Source organism: Colossoma macropomum, unplaced genomic scaffold, assembly GCF_904425465.1.
Source record: "Colossoma macropomum unplaced genomic scaffold, Colossoma_macropomum, whole genome shotgun sequence".
NCBI classification, from domain to species: domain Eukaryota; kingdom Metazoa; phylum Chordata; class Actinopteri; order Characiformes; family Serrasalmidae; genus Colossoma; species Colossoma macropomum.
In genome coordinates, this window is record NW_023494793.1 from 31,501,502 (window position 1) to 31,523,828 (window position 22,327).

The 22,327-nt window shown below is 38.4% G+C and overlaps 1 protein-coding gene across 4 annotated transcripts in view; it reads right to left on the minus strand.

The window, feature by feature from the left end:
- bcar3 (BCAR3 adaptor protein, NSP family member) overlaps positions 1-22,327 on the minus strand; it is an 80,065-nt gene that overhangs the window by 28,217 nt on the left and 29,521 nt on the right. Inside the window, exon 1 of one of the 4 annotated variants that reach the window (XM_036579181.1) lies at positions 5,134-5,419. The exons of the other annotated variants lie outside the window; for them this stretch is intronic. Within the exon in view, the coding sequence (XP_036435074.1) occupies positions 5,134-5,217 (84 nt within the window). The 5' untranslated portion in view covers positions 5,218-5,419. Of the gene's footprint in view, positions 1-5,133; positions 5,420-22,327 lie in introns of those variants that run through there. 4 annotated transcript variants of the gene reach the window in all.

A 22,327-nucleotide genomic window follows, 5' to 3' on the forward strand; every position in this document is an offset into this window, starting at 1 on the left:
ATATAATGAAGTGCCTACACAGAAAATAGTGATGTATTGACTTTACATGATTCAAATGTACACAGTACTGTGCAAATGTTGGAGATCATGAATCATGTATTCAGTTTCCAATCAGAATGACCATTAAGTCATTGAAACTATTCATTTTTCAAGCTCCACTCTTGCAGCAGATATAAAAAAAAAGTGTCTATCCTTCTACTGTAAGAAGACAACTCAACACTATGAGTATGAAAGGATGTGTAGCTGTCAATAAGTCATTAGTAGGAAAAAGAAATAGACAATAAAGGAGAAAATTTGCTAATCAAACAAAGAAGCTGCTGGTGTTCTCAGAACAATGGACCAGCCATCTTAATTCAATGTTTTGGAATTACTTCAACTGTGAAAAGCAAAAAATGCAACTTCTAAGACTGAACTTTGGAAGTGTGGAAAAATATCCCTGCAGATTTCTTTTTCTATGTAGTTTTCTGTTAAACAATAAATATAGTGTGTTGAAAAATGAATAACTTGTAACTTCAAGGCAGTTTTAACTGGAAATTAAATAAAGTAAAGGTGGTCTCTAATTTTTGCTGAATGCTGCACAACCATTTTTTCACATGATTAAAATATATTCCAACACAGTTGCTGACAGAAGTAAGGAAACTGAAAAAAAGATTATTCTGGTGATGAAATATTTCCAAAATTTCCAAATCTCCAAAATGCCAACCTCATAGGAGAATGAAAAACATTCAAATGGTGTAAAAAATAGATAAATGAAGTTTTGATATAACAGTGATGATATTTCATTCTTGTGTAAATGACATACACGTTATAATCATGTTAATTAAACGCACCATTTTCTTTCAGTGTACTGCAGTGAAGGCTTTCTTCCCGAGTACTAAGCCTCCCATCTTTACCTCCAGAACGTCCTTTACTCATTTGCACAAAGCATCAAAATCATTATCACACTACTCGTGGCCAAAGTGACAGCAGAGTACATCAGCCAGCGATGATGTACAGCTCTAAGTCAGAGTCATGCGGGAGGCTGAGGTGATGTGTGCTGGGAAGCACAGTTGCTCAGGGTGATTGATGGGAGTTTGCCAGGCTGTGTCAGCAGCTCCGCTGTGGCCTGTCAGTCAGAGGGCTTCCCACGGCCCCCCGGCTCTGCTGAGCTCACACTTCTGCCACACTCACCAACCTTATGCCATCTCACACTCTCGCAGTGTGTGAGGAGACTACTGTGTGTGTGCTGGCGGGAGGGGTGGGGGGTGGCAGAAAGAGGATAAAATGGACAAACAGAAAGTGCAATATTGGAGCATGGATGTGAGAGAGAGCGAGAGACAAACTGTGAGACACCAGGAGTGTACATGTTGAATTGGAGTACATTTGTGTGTTTGTTTTCATATTTTATTAATAAAAAATGAAAAGAAAACAGCAAGTTCACAATGTCAGGGCCAACAAAATGGTCCTGGCTTTGAAAAGTGCTTTTAAGAAAAGCTACATTTTTTTTAATTTAAAGACAAACCCATTTGGTTCTGTAGTTAAGGTTAGGGTTAAGTCTAGGGTTAGGCTTTTCTTATACAGTGCCTTGCAAAAGTCAGAGACCACTCCTCAATTCTTTAATTTCCAGTCAAGTTATTGATTTTTGAGGAGGAGATTAGACATAAGACAATCCACTTAAATAAAAAAGGGCAAGTCAAAGGAAAATAAGTGGAGAAAAAAAAGAAGTTCAAAGAATTATTAAAAGATCCAGAGAAAATCGGACACCTAATGACATAGTTAGAAGACGCTATGGGCTAGAAGCCATTACTAAGAAAAGGAAATAGGCAAAACCAAACTTTATTTTTATTTCCAAATAAAAGAAAGAAGCGTCTCAGAACAATGGACTGGTCACCCCAAATGCAACCAACTTATAAAACTAAACTTAGTTTTTTTCCCTGATGCTGTAAAATAAGCAACTTGTTACTAAATCACTGTTTTGACTGGAAATTAAATGAATGAAATGTCTGACTTTTGCACAGTGCTGTAGATGTCACTGTAATATCGAAGCCTTTCAATTGTTTTTCTCCTTTTATATTGACAATCGCATGATTTTCATGATCTCTCCAAAATTACTTGCTAAAACTCTTGTTACATTTACATTAAAATTTGTTTTTCCTTCTCCTCAAAAATGACTATTTCATAGACACAAAGCAGAGACAGTATAATACATAAAGGATGTAAAAGATATGAAAGATATGGTAATAAATTTAACTGAAGCGGATGGGAAACTGGAGGGAAAGTATGTGTGTGTATTTGTAGCTACGTGAAGCACGTCCATCAAGTGTTAATATAGCACTTTGGTAAGCATGTAAGCCAGTTTATTTAGGGCAGCAGTGCCAGGCTTTAGTTTCAGGCCTCCGCAGGGCATGGCAATTTTCACAGCTGTAATACACATGCCTGCTCTCCTTGGCAGCTGCACTCACACCCCACCAAAATAAAGCCTCCCATGTTGCTTTCGCCCGGAGGAAATGAACTTTGCGACTGCTCTGCTATAGACTTAGCCCTTCATGGACAAGTCCTCCCCAACTATGTGAAAGGTTGCTCGGTCCAGTCTGAATAAAGAGTCCATGCAGTCGACTTGAACACTGCCCACTCTGTCTGCCTCACACCCACTGTCTCCCACACCAGCCCAGCCCCACACCACACACCGGAAGTCTCCATGACAACCCTTTTCTATATATAGGAACAATCTCCCCCTGCAAAAAATCAACAAGCCCTGAGGAAATCTTCTAAACTTGCTTGGGTCTAGTGGGCTCCCTGTCTAGACACTGGCAGTAATAAATACACTGCTAATTCTGGACAAATTGTTCCGATTTTAAAATTTAGGAATTATATAGATTGATTTCTACTTCCAGAATTTGAAGAATTAGCCTAGGCATCCCAAAATCTGGTTCTAAATGAACGAATCCATGCTACGCCCACAAATGCATTACTCTACAGCTACTTTTGGAAGGCTGGACAAGCTTTCTAGAGCAATGGTTAAATGTCAGTCAAGGTACTAATACCTACATTAAAGTACATTATTAATTTTAAATGAAAGTTTTGTTACATATGCTTCAAAGGTCACAATCTTAGGATAGACTACATCATTTTTTGTCAAGCAAATGTAAGCATGGTGACATTTGTTATTATTTTCAAGCCAGTGATTTCAATTGACTACAGTAACATAGTCCAGCATGGGAGTGCAACATTTTAAAGGAGAAAATCTATCGATGTCTGCTACAGCTTCTCATTAGGGTCCATGGGATTTTTGCTAATGTTCTGTAAAGCTCTTCCATCTTTGCAACAGTTGCTATGAAAGAACACATTGTAGGTGGAGCCCAGGCATGTTCTGAAAATTCCATCCTAAGAATGCCCTGAAAAACAAGCCCAAGAATTCCACATTCTAAAAGTTATTAAATCTTACAGACATTCTAATTTGTACCCGGTATCACTCAGTGTGTCAGTGCACTGATCTCTGTTACTTCCAGGTCTATAACCAAGTGCTAGATTGATAGTTTAAATGTGGATCGATGGCAGGGGAAAGAGCAGATGATGCAGTGGACACTTCTCCAGAGAAAATAAAAATAAATCCATTAATATTGTCTCCAGTTTTATTTGTAGATGCTGTGGATTGTTTAAGTTTTAAATTGTTCTGAATGAGCCATTTAGATGTTTCTTTCTACATTTAGCCTATTAATAATCTATTTATTCTGGAACATCCCATGACACATTGGCCCATCTCATATTACGGGGCTAGCATCATTTCTATATAAACACATAAGGAGAAAATAGTTAGCTATTTCAAGACTTGCATCCAACATACTTAACTTGACATCCTGAATAGAACGGTTTTCCCCCAACATAGATCAAACGAGCTATCAACAGAACACTTGTTCACACTCAGGGTCAGTTTAAAGGCCACGATAGGCTACTATACTGCTGAGGAAGAATCAGCATATTTAAAATGCTTTTGAAATGACGCTTAAGAATGTGCATAACTCACAAAAGTGAGCACACAAATACTCTCAAGTATCACAAGAAGCTATACACTGATGTCTGGCAGACATCTTCACTTACTTTAATGAAAGCAGCAATATATCTAGAGCAAAGACTGGCACAATAACCTGCTTTTTACGACACCCGTTTATCTTCCCTAGTGATCTCTAATCTTCGCACTGCTTTGACAGCTACTCAGGCCAAGTGCACATGTTAACACATAAGTGTCTTAACTTGCGTGTCCAGGAAAGTGGCCAAATCCCAATACAGTAATACAGTTGCAAGCAACAAGAATGTACATACTGTAATGCAGTGCAAAAGTCAGAGACCACCATTCAGTTATTTCATTTCCAGTCAAAAAGACCATTAAGATCAAGTTATAAATTTTTCGGGAGAGGACTAGATAATCCACTTGCATAGGAAAATGGAAAGTCAAATAAAAAAGCTCTCTTGCTTCAGATCTGAAAAATCCACAGATGTTTCTTTCCATCCTACCACTGTGAGAAGACTACTCAACACTGTTGGTCTGAAAAGATGGGCAGCTGTTGAGAAGCTGTGAAATGATAAAAGGAAATGGGCAAATCAAACAAATAAGCTGCTGGTCCATAGAACGATGGACTGTCCACCCAAGAGTCTAAACCTCAGCATCATTGAATGTGTTTGGAATTACTTAGATTTTGGAAGCTGTAATAAAGGCAAAGGGTGGACACAGTAAATACTGAAATATCTGATATAATATTTAGTTGTAGAGGTTTCTGTGTCATTTCTGTCTGTTAACAAATAAATAACTTGTATTCAAAGGCTGGAAATGAAATAAATGAAGTGTGGTCTCTGACTTTTGCACAGTATTGCATATCTGGATAACCTCAGACAAACTAGCAAAATGAGCACTTTTTAGTTAAAAACAATTACTCTCGCCGACATATCAAAACCTCATAACTCCATTTTAAAAAAACAGCTGCTGTTTATATTGTAAGAACATTTCATGATGAATTGGCCAATAGAAATAGTCTAAAATGACTTCTCATTATTAATAAAATCTCATTAACACACACTCATTACATTAAAGTTGAGAACGTTTTTTTACTCTTCTTCTATAAAGTTACCATGGCAATCCAGAGCAAAGCTGTCACTCACCTTGGCCCCAATGACTGAGCTCTTGTGGTAGAAGCAGCACAAAGCTGCAGTGATGGTCCTCAGGACACTGCATCTTTCAGACATTGCTCTATCCTCAGTAATTCCTCACTTTTCCTTTGGAAATAAGTGATGCACCCTTACGTTCGGTTGAAACTCACACTCACTGCTTCCCGGCCACTCTCCGCTCTGTGAGCATGTTCGCTGCTCTGCATGTGTCTGTGTGTATGTGTGCCACTCACTCAGCTTTGGGGTATGAGTGCGAGTGTGTGTGTGTGTGTGTGTGTGTATGTGAGAAGGTTGCATATGCTGCTCCATGCTGTTGCTCTCAGCCCTGCCAATCCATGTATGGAGTGGTGCTTTTCCCATGTGATCCCAGGAGCCAGCCAATCAAATCAAAGCCATCTGCAGTCAGCATACCGCCAAACGCTTAACCACACCCCCAAACACAGAGAGAGAGAGAGAGAGAGAGAGAGAGAGAGAAGCTGGGGGCACATGGGCTTGGGGGTAAGGTGTCAGTGAAGACACAGGGAGGATGAGAAAAAAGGTGAGTTTGAATGTGTGGGTGAGTGGTGTGACAGGGAGTGAGGCCGAAAAGAAAGGGCTAGTAGTAAATTGTTGCTGCCAAAACAAAAATGCATTTCCATTTTTTCTTCCTTTTATTTTTTCTCCTTAGATCCACTTTTTGAGTTCTTCAAAAACAGTCATGATTCACTGCTACATCACCATTTTCCAGCCTCTCTTGATCTCTTAGAATTAACCAGTCTATTTTTGTTGCTCTGCCTTTAAGACTGATAGATTTGATTTACTGCTGTTCTGATTGGCTGTCCTGTATTGTGCCTTATTCAAAAAGTGATCCAGGCTACTACTGTTAACTTCATTGTGAATGGACAGGGCTAAACATCTGTAGGTCGAATGGGCAGATATTAGTAAAAACGTACAAGAAAAATGCCCTTTAAATAAGACACCCTAATAGCTTCATTCAGTAAAAGGAGATGTTTCTTTGCCATTTGTATTCAGCCCATATGGTTACTATATGTACACAAATCCCTTGTTTAACTTGACAGACAGAAGGAGCAGGGTCAGCAACATTATGCACCCCCACCCCACCAGAGCACATGGGAGTTAAGTGACTAGCTCAAGGGCACTATGGTCACATTTAGATGGTAAGTGTGTTTACTCGTTCGTGACTCATTCACCGCCTGTTCACACACGCCACTGACACCAGGTACACCTCATCTGAATGAACAGAAGATATTTAGTAAGATGGTAACTGTCCAAAGATTTTGATGCTGTGTTGCTGTTTTTGTGAAACAGATACCTCTCAATCGAATAGTAAATCAGTTCTTAAAGTCAGCCTGAAACTTAAAATGACCTTTCATACCTTGTTATTTCATATTAGGGCCCATATCCTATTTTTCACTTGAGGTTCGCTTGTAATGTTTGTGTGATTTTATGTACTAAAAACAGTCATCATATGCCTCATTCAAAAAACAGTCAGAGCTGAGGAACTCCTTATAACTTCAGCATGAATAGGAATGTGTGGGGCTAAACTGCTGTATACTGTGCTGCTTTTCATGACCTCACAAAAACAGTGATTTCAAAATGGGCCATTTAGTTTCCATATATATATAGTGTATGGACTAGAAAGTATAAATGAATGGTACTTTTCACAAACTTCAGCAATGTTTACATATTATAGCAAACTCTTATCTTTCAAAACGATGAGGAAATTTCAGGTTTTCATGATACAGGCCCTTTAAGCACAATTCATCATATCACACCATTTAAAAGATAAAATTCTTGTTTTTACATAATCAATGATTGAAGTGTAGTTACATTTGCATACTTTGAGTTTTAATTGCATCAACATGCATCAGCATGCAGGGAAACATTACATTAGTCAATGATATCACATTTCACCTCACCCTACTGGTATCATGATTATATTGCTACATAGTGCAATTGGGATAAACCTTGTTGTATTAAAAATGCACTGGGGAATCAATAATATAGCATAGGTAAAGATCGGCCTGTGTTATTTTGACCAAAATAATGTACTCTTGTTGGATTTCATGAGTACCTTTATTCAACAAAACATCCTAAAACTGATTGGTCAAGCTGCTCTCAGCACACCGTGATTGGTTAGGAGATGATTTGCAGCCTTTCACAATATCAGTATTGCCTATGTATGCAAATATCACAATATAGCAATGTTGTGCCACCTTCATTTTAACATAATGTGATCTCACATGATTATTTTGTCAAGGATCAAACATACAAAAAAAAACTAAGCCATTTAAATGTTAATATGATCCCTGTTTATCTAAATAACTCTTTCCAGAAACAGGATTTGACATGAAACACTTTCTAAAGCCCTGATATCACTCTATCACTAGTGACATTTAAAAGCTAATTTCAAAAGACCAGAGAAAGCTGCTCCTACGATGCATTACAAACAGGATGAGGCAGAGAGAAGGCGCAGTGTGATGGTGAGTGACAGCTCAGCGCTCAGGGAGCACGCCTGTGTCTGTCAGCATTAGCACTGGCCAGCTTCAGCTAGCGCTCTGAGCTCCGGTGCGGCAGTGGGGGGTTTATGTGGGAGAGCATTCCCCAGCAGGGGCCACTCTATCTCCCAGCAGGCCACTCCGTCTGTCCAGCTGGTCTGACCCTCAGCAGGGGGACCTGGGGACCGGCTGGAGCCCCCAGAGGCTTTAAATGGCCGTCTACCTCGCTCCCTATGGGGCTCAAAACCAAAGGCCCACTCACTCTCTGACTAACACAACACTTAACGTTATTGCTTTAGTCCAGCTAGCTGGCTAACTAGAGGGGCTTTTCTTAAAGGGCGTGGGGGTGGTGTGGGCGGCAGTGAGGGCAGCCAGGGACTTTCTCTTGATTAGCTACTCTGTTATCCCTGTAATCCTGAGCCAAGCGACTATTTCTGCTCTTCTCTATTAATAACTTGATTTCTCAGTGTTGTTGTTGCGTTTCTTTTGATATGTAAAGAATATAAAGTAACAAAGACAAAAGTTTGTAGATTTCTATTTTGTTTGTCAGAAACTACAATTTTGATTAATACAACATATGAATAGGAATCTACTTCACACTTCAGTGTTCTTTTAATGTTACTCTGACAAATCATTATTAAGACTTTAACAATCTAAATTCTGTTCTGAATGTGAGCACCCTGAAACAAACACGGAGTCAGACTCTGATGTTCAGAATCTGTCTGCTTAGTAGAAAAGCCAAAGAAAAAATAAGCAAAGATAAATTAATTACAACAGTTTCTGAATGATTAATTATTGATGAAAACTTGATTAATGTGTCTTTATATATATATATTTATTTATTTATTTTTACTTTTAAAGATGTAAATGAGTCAAAGTGCCAGTTAGCAGACTAGCCTCTTAGCATCCACATTGCTTTTTTTCTCACACTTTTACAGCAAAAGAAAAAAAAGACTTCAGGAAAAAAGAAGTGAGATTCTCATTAATTAAACCCACATATGAGTTTAACTACCTACAAAAGTCACTACACTTTGATCAAAGATTATGGAGATACATGAATTTTGTTTTTCGAATCACATGACACAACAGATTGTGCTTAATATGACCAAGAACATGGACTAACAAGATAGAAAAGGTCCATTTTGATTTCAGGTTGACTTTAAAAGGCCTGTCAGTATCTTTTGGCTGTACAAGAGACTGCTTGATGCTTGATTACAATTATGAGTGGCTAATGCTGTTTGAAAACCCAGAATATAACCAGAAGAAACAGTTTATAATCAAAATAAATTCTTTCACAACAAAATCATACAGAGCTGTTCTAGATCTGTTTAAGTGAGTTGGAGTTCTCTTTTCTTCAGCATGGTAATCTTCATCCGTCAGTTTCATACTAGCATGATTAGATGCTTCTACAGATTACTTGCTAAGTGTACTGCAGTTGTACGATCAAAGTTGTGCAGTCAGCTGCTGCAGGTAGCACACACCAGCACAAATTACATACAAATTACATACACATGTTACTTTGTACGTTTGTAATGTCACAACACTGATCTATTTTATTATGTTCAGTTACTCAGGCGGCAGATTTTAACAAATTAAAGGGGACAAAGTCTCTTTGGTTGATGTTAAGCAAGACATAGTGGTGGTTGGAATGAGTGTGTAAAGCATTTGAAAGCTAACAAGCTTAAAACAAGACTCTTGTTTTTCAGTGTGTTTGGACAAAAGTTGACCAGGCCTGGGTTCCCTCATAGACTGGCATATGAATCAACACACTTCAATGGAGCCTGTATATGCCTGAACACATATGACTGATGATTGGTAGGGTGTGTATGTTATTAATTGCCCCTGTTACCCTATCGTTTGGGGGGAGGGGGGGGTACCTTTAATGCTGCCAACAGAGGACAATTCAGTCTGACTCAAAATGTATTTGTATAACAGTTTTTACAACGGACGCCATCACAAAGCAGCTTTACAGAGATCCAGATCCAAGCCTCTAATGAGCAAGCCGAGGGCAACGGTAGCAACTAAAAATTCCCTGAGAGCTTGAGGAAGAACATCTGTGCGTTCAGTCAAGCAATCAAAGCCTCTCCACACCGTATATAAATGTAGTATTTTAAATATACAGTATATATATATATATATATATATATATATATATATATATATATATATATATATATATATATAAATGCAACAAATAACAGTGTTGGCACAAAATCTATAAAACAAATGATGAAGTTTTAAAGGTCTGCACTGTACACACATGCACTACATCATATTTGGAAAGCTAGTGTATCTGTGAGAAGTTTGGCTGGACTGCCTGCACTGTTATCAGTGTTAATTACACCTGAAACATTTATAGACACAAACCATTGGATGTGTATCAGCAAAGTTTCGTTCTGTCCCTTTTTTCCAAGATCATTCCTAAGAGGTAAACAAAGACATTATGGCTGGCTGGCACACCCTTGGAACAATTCTGGAATGTTCTCCCAGAGGGTCAGCTCCTTAAACCAGCTAATTATGCTCAATAAAGCCCCAGCATCCTGTGAGCAAATACATTTTTCCACAGCCTGCTGCGAAAAGAGTCCGGCTTGGTGTTTTCATTCGTGAGAGTGAAAATGACTGGTTTAAAAACAGAACTGAGAGAATGGCGCAGGCCAGGGTAAATATACATCCAACCACAAAGACCAAAGAAATTACTTATAGCAGGCCGCATGGTACCAGTTCCTGTTTAATTATGACATTCTTTTCCTTAGTTACCTCAGAAGCCAGTTGGAAATGCTCGACAGGTTGCTATTGTCCTGTATTGACCACTAGAGGAAAAATATTCAGTTTAATTATAGAAGACACAGCTCATACCTTTAGTCTGTGCCCTGATAAATAGCCTTAATATGGGTGTTACGTATGTGATGACTCATGTAAACGGAGAGAGGATATCTTAGATGTCTACAAGGACAAAGTAGGTCTGGTTTTAGCACCATATAATGTGGGTATATCAGCTGATATAATGGTGTACACACAATGTTATATAATCTCAATGTCACTTACACACATACATAATTGCTGTTTCAATGAGGCCTGAAAAACCCATAAACAATTATTTTATACTTTTCAAGGCACCATGAGACTTTTTAGTTCATCATCTATCCAAATCAAAGCCTTGATTTCTAACAAACTATGGAAAATGCATATTTTAAGGGGACTTTCCAATCTCCTCCAATCCTATAATGTATGACTTTGGACAGATCCACCAGTCCAAAGTCACATTTAGCCCAAACAACACTAGCTGTTACCAGTTGCTGTGTAAAACACAAGCTTTACCACTAGAGGGCGCCTTCTCTCTGTGTCTGTGTTGCCCCAGTGTTTGCTATTGGTGAATACACTGAGAGATGCATTGAAGCTAAGAAAAGCTTTGAAACCAAACTTTCTCTTCATACTTCTCAGACAATGCTGTGTTGGCTTTTGAGCTCTGTGGTGTTGTAGTCTGTGGTGTTCTGATGGAGCATGTGAGCTCTTAGTGCCCAGTTCCACTCATCCTGAGTGCAGTCCTTGTTTAAAGCTAGGTGAAGTTAGCAGCAGCTGATTGATGGGCTTGGCTTTGGTCCTATAGTGAAAGCACTCTCAGCCAACTGTAGTTAAACTCACAGACCTCTGCCTGCAGCCAGGATTTTATTGTGAACGTCAATGACAGTAGCTATGCGCCTGCAGTTGTTTGCCTTTGTGTGTGTGTGTGTGTGTGTGTGTGTGTGTGTGTGTGAGAGAGAGAGAGAGAGAGAGAGAGAGAGAGGAGAGGGAGAGGGAGAGAGAGTCTTGAGGGTGAGCTAAATTGAAAGAGCCATTAGTGCTGGTCTAAAAAATTGAAGAACATGGTCAGTTCCAGAAATAGCTATTAATCCACCCTGTAAATGTCTCCAGTGGCAGCCAAAAGCTATTCTACAGAAGTTAGAGTAATCTATTTTACAACAGAGAATGCATCTGTCACTGCTTAATGAATAGAATCGGTCTTATTGTTGATGTTAAACAAAAAAATGATACCGCTGCTCATATTTCTGAAAGGGTGTTGTACAGGAGATGGAACAGACTTGCTTAAAGCAGCACTACATAATTTTTTTGTTAAAATAGTAGCAGAAGGAGGAAAAAACACGTTAAAATATGGTGTGCATGCTAGTGTGTGCGCGCTGCTACACGCTGCTGCGAGTTGCCCTGCGAGGCCTGAAATCGTAATTTAAAATCTAACTTAATTTCATTTAAAAGAGGTGTCGGGTCAGATTTCGCAGTCTCACTCAGAAGGTCCGAGGCACAACCAATATTACAAAATGTTTTTCTGCACATTGCATGCAATTACGCATTTCCAACAGAGAGGTCTTCAGATCCCCCAAGTGTAGCTTTAATGTACACTAGCGTTCAAAAGTTTGGGTCACTGTTTTTAATTAAATGTGTGAAATGAATATATTATGATGCTACTACTAATTAGTAGGAAAACAAAAACATCTTAGATGTGTCCAAAATGATGAACAGAGCTGCTGTAGATGATTCCTTAACAACTGAGAAAGCTTAAAAACATTGAAAATGAAGTTATAAAATTGTAATAAAGTAATAAAATTGACATCCAGAATGTATATTTGAAAAGTGGCGATCAAATCTCAGCTGAGTAACTTTTCAGTATTTCAATCTACCTTGCATAAGTTGAAGTCAAATGAAATAAAAGCAATTATTAGCATGACAAGTGATTCCAAACACTTGAATGCTAATGTATGTTAATATAATGAGTTTTTATTCCAAATAAAATGTGATAAAGACAATATGTAGGGGTGAATATCTTCTTCCTGGTTACCCTGTACTCCTCATTAATCCTGAAAGCTAACAGTGTACTGTAATGTTGAGGCAGAGGCAGCTTGCAAGTGCAAAATGGCTTTATTAGGGGCAGTTGAATGCTCATAGTCCATAAAATAGGCAGGGGTCAAAACACAAGCAGGCAAGAGAAGATCTATATTCGAAAAAACAAGCAGGGGTCAAATCAAGTGAACAAACAAAGAGAAAACAGGCTCAGAACTCAGATATTCAAACGCAGAGACTTTGCAAGCTAAGTGAGAAAACAAAGGAGTATATCGCTGCTGTCGGAAGAAAACCTTGTATCTCCATTTTTGGCGTTTTTTTAGTTTTTGACATAATCTGAAAATACCTGTTGACCTTTAAACTGTGTGCAAATTTCAAGAGGAATGGATCAAAAGAAATGGCCCAAAATGACTTGGAAAAATATCTGGTTCCATTGACTTAAAAGTAAAGTATGTTTTTTCCTTCTCCTGTAAAGTTACCATTTTGGAGATACGAGGTTTTCTTCCGACAACAGCGATATGTAGCAGTCTTAATGAGTCCAAGATCAGATGCAGTTGTGTGTGGTGAGGAGGAGAGTGGGCAGAGCCAGGGAGAGTCCAGAGGGAGGGAGACATGACGTACATCAAACGAAAGAACTGTAAATATAAATGAAATTGGACCACCACCAAACACCCCATAAGTATACTTAAAATAACTCAGTGTATGCCTTTCTGATACTCAGCGCTGCTAACACTCTGTGCAGTGATGCAGGCAACCATGTAACATCAGTTGCAGTCAGAAGGAGGTCTCAGAAAAATGACAGTGATTAGGGGTTCTTCTTAGCAGCCAGTGCATGCAAACTCAAACCACCATGTTGTTTTGGCTTGAAATATTTCTTTTTGCTTCAAAATGTCTTTTTCATTTGAAGTATAATGTTTTAATTAAGGTTCTTTATGTGGGCCTACCTTCAGTCCCTCAAACCCACCTACATAACTTACACATTAGTTTCATAGTACTTACTTAATCATTTATAGTATTCACTGAATGATACTCTTGCAGCTTAGTAACTAAATAATTAGGTCAGGACTGAAAGGGAGTGAAGGCTTGAAGGTTGATGGATTACTTTTATATGGATCATTTTTTGAATGCTGATCTAAGAGTTTTTCAAATGTTACCCTCTACTGGAAATCAGGTGTGTAGTTAGATTTGTCCTAACCCTGCTGGTCAGTCCTCTGGGTCTGTGCGAGGTCTTCTGGCTGAAAGGCCGCTGTAATGCGGTCAGAGCTCAGCCTGGCTGAAGGGCTCTTTCAGAAGGCTCAGAGGACAGCAGATCTCACAGCGAGAACACAGCCACATTGTTCCTCTAAAGCTCTTTCATGAGCCCTTAGCAGCTTACTGAGCAACAGGCCACAAAGTGTGTATGTGTGTGTATGTGTGTGTATGTGTGTGTGTGTGTGTGTGTGGGTGTGTGTGTGTGAGAGAGAGAGAGAGAGAGAGAGAGAGAGAGAGAGACAGAAGGATTTGGCAAATTCTCGTATGAGAGGTTCTTGCCTCATGAGCACAGTACGGTCAGCTATTTGCTAAGTAGCTTGCCCTTTGTTTCTGGCACTTCCCTTCATCTTTGTGTTCCTGCTCCTTCACTATCTGCCCGTCATTCTAATGATGAGTTTCCGGACATGTGTTTGTGTCCTTCACACCATTCACCCCAACCACGATGACAAGAGATCATCCAGTCCTGTTCCTGCTTAGCACCCTTTTAACTTGGCACAGCAAGAGGTCATAGGCCATCACTTCTGTAATCTAGTACACTGATTTCCACATAGGGATATGTAGGTTTAATTCTAAGTGGATTTAATATTTTGTTGACAGGATTACAAAAATGGGGATTTTTGATAACGTGCTTCATTAAGGATATAAATGCAGAAAACTGGACTTAATTGAAGATGAAGTGTTATTTGACTATCAATTGCTTTAATCTAGGAAAACTTTTTTACTGTGTACATTTGTTTTATTTTACACAAGTATTTGCAAATAATTACGTAAATATATAGTTAATTACATATTTAGATAATATTGAGCTACATTTATGTTTGATTTACTTTCTGTATCAACAGCTTTGAGTTTGTCATTCTGTTTGTTTCAGTGTCAAAAAAATGACCAAAAATGGCAAAACATGACAAGTGCTTTCACTTTCTGCATGACTGTACACACAATGGTTCACCAAATTACACTTCTAATATTGCTTCCTCTAATTAGGTTAAATGTGGCACCAAATGAAAGTTTAGAAACTGCAACTTTGGCTGGTTTTATCTGTTTAAAACTATGAGTGAGAAAAAATTAAATGTATTGAAAGTATACAGCCAAAAAAACATGCATAGGTGTATGAAAGTAAATGTTTTTCAAGACATGCCTTGAATGTCTTAAAGTGTCTTAAAATTTTCAATAAATTCTTAAATGTAAAATTTCAATACAATTAAACAGCAGAAAGAACTTCACATGCATAAATAGTGTGATGTCATAACCATTGCATTGCACAGTATTATCGCTCTCATGTGGTTTCACAAGTTCACAAGTACTGATTCTTGTACAAAATAAAAGTTGTAAGCAGTTTCATTCACACTGATATGAATTTCATGATAATAAAAATAAAATGTGCAAGAACTCAACTCATTAGCAGGAGGAAAAATGGAGGAAAATCTCATGGCCTTGGAGAGTAGCAAATCCTTTGAAGGCCTAAATGTAATTGAGTAAGAGTACTCAGTTTCAGTGACACTTGAGTAAAGTACAAATGTTCCAAAATAATACTTAAGCATAGCATTAGAGGACAATTCTGAAAGTATTTTCCACTCCTGATTGAAGATACCAGTCCAGTTCTGTTGCAGTGTTTATGAGGAACGTATAGTTTAATTGTTCATGCTCTATGGGCACAGAGATGGGCATGGCAGAGTCATTCAATCAAAACCATTGTTGTGACAGGGGTGTCATTCTAAAGCCTTTGTTACTCAAAACCGCCCTTCCAGTTGCAGTGATTCCTGATCGGCGCATTAAAGTCGTGTCTGGTGTCATGAATCTGTGAAGAGTGCAATTAAGCCACTATAATTTATGACACTCCCTCAGTCTCCCAAACATGCTCAGCTCCCTGAGGGTAGTGTTGTGCTCCACACCCAATCAAACACTGATATTTTTAGACATCCAGCCCTCCTCCAAACAGTTTCCACCCTCCTCCCTTTCCCGATCATCTTTGATGATAATAGCCACAACACATCAGAATGAAAGCGATCTCTGGTTCTCACGCAACACTAGCCAGCCCAGTGACTGACATAAAAAAGGACAGCACAGATGATGGTACACCCCTCTATCTTTCACTCAAGCATGCCATCACCTCATATCCTAGCATTCAAAAGTCTGAAATCACTTATTATATTAATAATAATAACACTTTCGTAGCACTTTATTTGGATGGTCCACTGTAGATGTGTTGTAGATGCTCAGCATATCTTTAAGTAACGTTCAACTATATATCCATTATTTGCAACTGAACTTGAACTTCAATGTGAAAGATTCTATTAAATCTATCCGTAACCCTAAACCTAACCCTAAACCTAACCTCAGTGTAAAACCTACACCTACTCCTAACGCTAATCCTAACCATGATGTCATCGATAATCAACTGAATATCACCAGAATGTTTGTTAATGATTTAAGTATCTGTAGAGCATCTATAGGGGACCGTCCAAATAAAGTGTGACCAATATTTTTTGCACAACAAAAATACCATGTTTTTTGGCAATAACAAGACATTATTAAATGATTAATAATATCTCACAATTTCAGTACTGTAGAGTAATGTTAGACACCACCCATCATTTCATTATTCGCCAGTCAAAATGGCCACTATGTCTTCACAACTATAATAGTATCTTCTTTCAATATGTAGCTTGTTCACCCTTTGCCATTATTACTGCTCTTTACAAGACACTTGCTTTCAGTTTTTCAAAGAAATCTGCAGGGATATTTTTCCACACCTCCTAAGTTCAGTCTTAGAAGTTGGTTGCATTTTCTGCTTCTCACAATCCAAGTAACTTCAAATGCATTCAGTAATGTTGAGGTCTGGACTCTGGGGTGGTCAGTTCATTATTCTGAGAACACCAGCAGCTTCTTTGTTTAATTTGCAAATGTTCATCTTTGTTTCAAGCTTTTTCTCAATAACAGCTTCTTGACAGCTACACATCCTTTCAGACCCACCATGTTGAGTTGTCTTCTCACAGTGGAAGGATGGACAGAAACACCGGTGGATTTTTTCACATCTGAAGCAAAAGTGGAGCTTGATTCTCTCCTGTCTCTCAAAGTACTGTTTATCTGACAGTGACAGTTTTTTGGTCTACCAGGTCTTGCAGTTGTTAAGATTCCTGATCTTTTAATGATTTTTTTTTACTTCAGTTTTGGAACTTACTTTTCCTCTGACCTCCCCCTGTTCATATGCAAGTGGAATATAAAAATGAATAACTTCTACTCAATGGCTGTTTGACTAGAAATTAAACAAATGAAGGGTGGTCTTTGACTCTTGCAAAGTACTATATCTATTTATATTATTGTTACACATCTTTTCTAATCATTATGGAGTATTTACAGCTTCCAACAAATGATTTAAAAGTTTTTAGTGCACTAGCATTATATTAGAACAATTAATATGTTTCAGCAATAATCAGAAATGTTGAGAATTTATAAGGGTTTTAATCATCACAAATGTCCAGGCATCTCTGAACTCTGAAGTTCCCCTTTTGTCCTACAACTCCAAACCCTGACCTTAACCATAGGTGAAACCAGTTGGCACAAAAAGGGAGCATTTACCGCAAAAGAACAGGCCATCTGGCCTCAGGAAGTGACATCAGCACACTTGGACTTTGATGTTTCTTCTCCGACTTTCTCTCTGATTGCTAACTTCCTGTTGGTGTAAGGTAAACATTAATCAGCAGTTTGAGAATCAGTTTAGTTGGGCAGGAAAGAGAAAATCACAGCAGTAGCAGCTTATGTGATTAAATATCAATTACGTTTCCAAACATAGACAGACATATCATCACTGTCCGAACAAAATGACAAATATCTCTATTTTTTATTTATATTGTTTTACATTATTTGAACACAGCAACTGCCGTTTACATTGTATGAATTTCACAATGAATGGAGCTACAGGAATAGTCCAAAATTACCTGCAATAAAATATTTCACACTTATTTACATTAAATTACATGCACAGCGACGACATTTTAACTGTATGGGGGCCAACACTTCAATTGTTTTCTCTTAGAACTACATAACAGTAGTTTCAAACTTTAGTTTTCAAACAAAGTAGATGCATTAAAGGGTAAAATTAACACCCAGTCCGTTCTCCCAGAGGCACTGCCACATCGCTGCAATGTACATTGTAACAGTTTTGCACTGCAATATTATAATGTCCCAATGTATTGTTACACCACTAATAATAAGCCTAGGGTTCAATTGGTTAAGTGGCCTGAAGCTTCACAGTGCAACACAATGCAGATTTGCTCGCAGCTATAAGGCTGCACTGCACATACTTTTTTTCTATACAGATCTTCCTGTAGTGATAGAGAGATAGACGCTGCAGGCAATATGTGCTAGACATGCTAAACTCTGCGGGAGTTCTGATAGGGTAACAGTTTGTTGATCCATCAAAACAGTGCTGCCTCTGCAGTGTTGGTTAAACAGAACAGAGGAAATCCTACACTGTCTAATGACAGCAAGCAGAGGTTCACCTTCACCAGGGTGGTGTATGTATGTATGTGTGTGGTTAGGAGTAAGGGAAAGAGACAGGTAAAACATAAGAGCTTGGCACAGCAGAAGAGCCTAAGCCTGTGTTTAGATATTTACCCCTCCCCACCCCCCCCAACACACACACACACACACACACACACACAGACACACATATACATATACACATATACGCAACACCTAACATCTAATACTTGATATTCTTTAGATAAACACACATATACAGACTTCCTGCAGTTCCTCAGGTCCTTGAGATCAGTTCTACTCACTCGTAAGCATTACTGAAGCTAGATTAGATTTACCAAGAGATAATCTGTAACATAATTTGTCAGAATTTGAGCCAGATCATATGGGTTAAAGTGCACTATATGCCCAAAAGTATCCAGACACCATTTCTAACCAGTGAATTCAGCTCCTTAAAGCCCCCCCAAAGTTCCAAAACTGAGTTCAAAGCTCTCCAGCCCTGAGCTGTGGAGCAGCGGAAACTGTGTTCTCTGGGGATGAGTTTGAGGGTGTTTATGAACCAGAACTTATCATCCAACATCAGTACCTGACATCACTAATGCTCTTGTCGCTGAATGCAATCAAATCCTCACAGCTTTGTTGCAACATTTAGTGTAAAGCCTTCTTAGAAAAATAGAAGCTGTTACTGCTGCAAATGAGGGAATAAACTCTCTATTAACACCCTTTATTTCAGAAGAAACACTGGATGGCCAGGCATCCGGAAAAATGTTGGACATATGTTAGTTTTTTCCTAATATTAACATATATAGGCCAGTTTGAAAGATTGTAGTCGGGGGTTCACAAGCTTATTCAACAGGCACCACACTCAGTGACCACCACTAGCATCATACATGGTTATGTTTATCAACAGCTTTTAGGTTGTGTCCTTACTTTAGTGTGAGGTCAGCTCAGACAGTCTAGTATTACTGTTACAGTCTACTATATATATATATATATATATATATATATATATATATATATATATATACACACACACACACAGTATACACATATAGTACTCATAGACCTCCCTTAATTTAATTCATTTCCAGTCAACAGCCATCAAGTACTATTTTTTTTCAAGTTTTTTTACATGTCATTTTTCAGGAGGTATTTCTGAGGAGATTAGATGGGCTATAGAAGATATACTGAGCAAGGCAAAGGAAACTAAGTAAAAAAACAAGAGTTTTCAAAACTGAAGTCAAAAAATATTGAAAGTTCCAGAGAAAACAGGGCTCCTAACAACCATGCAAGACTCACAGACCACCAAAACTGTCACCATCGGATAAACAGTATCTAAAACTTTCACTCACAAGCGTTTCCACTGTGAGAGCTTAAGTCAACACTCTGAGTCTGAAAGGATGTGTAGCCGTTACTGAGACAAGGAAATAGACATGAAAGAAGAAAATCTGCAAGTCAGTTATAGACGCTGGCATTCTCAGAACAGTCTTTGGAAAAGAATGAAAGTCGTTACAAAATTAAAGAGTGAACACACTAAATACTGAAAAAATCTGTTAAATATGTTTTCTGCTTTTTTCCTGACCCCATTTTCTGTATAAAAACAAGTCTGTGTGTGTGTGTGTGTGTGTGTGTGTGTGTTTGTGTGTTTGTGTGTGTTTGTACTGTCTGTACTGTAAGTCTAAGGTAGGATGGTGAGGGGTTTACTAAGGGGTTTACTCTTCACAAAGACTTGTGAACCCTTAGATGATCGCTTCTTACAGAGAGAGCGAGAGTGTGTGTGAGAGTGTGGGACGGTATCTCAGCTGGCTGAGAGAGGTGAATGTGTGGTGACAGAGTGAACTGACAGCCCTCATCAGTGTGAGAGAGCAGACTGCAGGTGTGCACACTGGAAAACCTGATACACCAATACACACTCTGCCAGCCCGTTCAGAGCAATAATACACATCTGTCTGCCTCTGCACAACGAGGTTACCGTCTGTGATGGTGGACGTTCATCAGGACATGATCAGATCACACTCTGGTGTACGTGTGTGTGCACTGGTTCTGTGTTATGATTGTTTTGCTCAAAAAGAAACCAAGATTGTTTTCAATGATGTATTGTCTTGCGCTGATGTATGACTGGAACTACTGTGCTATAAATGCTTAAAGGGGAATGTTAAAACTTCTACGTAATTTGGTTGTTAAGATGTCAAGAGTGGTTTGACGTGAAATGCACCGTTCTAGAGGAACTTACCAAGAATTGTTCACAGTGGTGGTGATAGGAACCAGATATCCCAGTCGTTTAAAAGCTCCCACAAAATTTTTAGTACATGATACGAAACTATTACATGAAATGGTTGCGACGTGGGCTGATAGTGAGACATTTTTTCAAATTTTTGAAATGAGGCCATTGAAATGAAAGCCATTCATAGGGGAGAGGAACATGCAGGGCACAATGAGGCAATATAGTCCAAAAGAAAACTTATTCTTTAAGGTTTACCAGTATTTAACATTATCAACATTAAAAAATTGTCATAGAACATTAGTCCAATGCTATTACTTTTGTAAAAGAAATGACTGACACTGTATTTTGAGGGGTCCTTAGGATTAGGTTGTAGGCTGAGGTTAATGGTAGGGTTAGGATTGGAGTCAGGGTTAGGGTTAGTTTTTGGGTAAGGTTAGGATTAGGGCCAGGGTTAGGGTTAGGTTTGGGTTGAGGTTAAGGTTAGGGTTAGGATTAGGGCCAGAGTTGGGGTTAGGATTTGGCTAAGGTTGGGTAAGGTTAGGTTTTGTGTAACATATTAACAATACATCAACTTAATATAAGTAATGTATCAACAGTACATCTACAAGATATTTACTTCAGTGTATTTAGTACTTCACTACTGCTACTTCACTGATATGTTATTGATATGTTACTGATAATCTGTTAAGAGTTTATTAATCATCTACAAAAGATCACTCCAAATAGTGTTACCAAGAAATGCTTTAAAACAAAAAGGCATCTATGTGTAATATAAAGGACTAAGTAGTGTATGAGACTGTTTATTACTATTTGAAGTTTGTGTGTGTTGATGTTGTGATGTGTGTTTGATCTGGTTTATTGTGGAATATGCCAAAAATCTTAAAAAAAAATGTATTCACAAGAAAATCTGTTAATATTTAGAAGACACGAGCGGATTCACTTGTTGTTTTGCATAGCAAATTTGTATTGTAGACACTGCATCCTTTCCCTGGTTCCTGTTACCACTGTAAAGAAGCTGGAAAGTTTCTCTACACAAAACCATTTCACATCAAAGCACTCTGACTCATGACTTTGTTGACATCTCAGTGACTGAATTATGCATTGAATTTACTATAGTCAAGTCATTATTTGCAAGTTAATCAAATCTACACAGTTTTGTCTTCTACTTACAGCAGAAGTTGTGTAGACATGTTTTTCATATGGCACATCTAAACCAAACAAATTCAATGCTTTAATTTTTTCACCGTATCAAGCAACATAATGCAGTTATTTGAACTACTTTGTTTGCAGGCCTCGTCTACGTTGTTTTTACATCAAGTTAATTTCCTCATTTTGAGACTATAATTATGGCATTATTGCTGAGGTTGTGCTCTGAAGCTCCTCTCAGGAGGATTGCATTACAAACAGTGCTGATCTGATGGAGCTCATGTAAACTCTGCCTCTAGTGTTTCCTGTGCTTCTCCCGGCTTTGGGAGGTGTATGTCTGCAACTGTGCTTATCACAACACTTCTGCTTCCTAACCCTGCAGGCATCAACGCTGGGTTACTTAGCACTGAGGTTGCTGACAAAAAAAAACTCAAGCTTATTCCTGAAGGCCACATCATGAACCAAAGCAACTCTTATTGCAGACTTACATGCACATGCATACACATGTAAATTACTTTCTGTGCGTGTCTGTTTACAATTCAATGGGAAGAACAAGAGACTTTTAATTTGCATCTCAGTAATATAGTATGTATATTTATAGAGGCTAATAGAAAACCTTAATATCCTCTATGCAATCTCAGTCTGCACTGCCCACAGAGAGAGCTTGACTCTGCACTTACTGACCCAAAAGCACTCAGTAGTGTCTGACAGCCTAGAGAAATGACCCTGACCCTAAACACATCACCCTGAACTT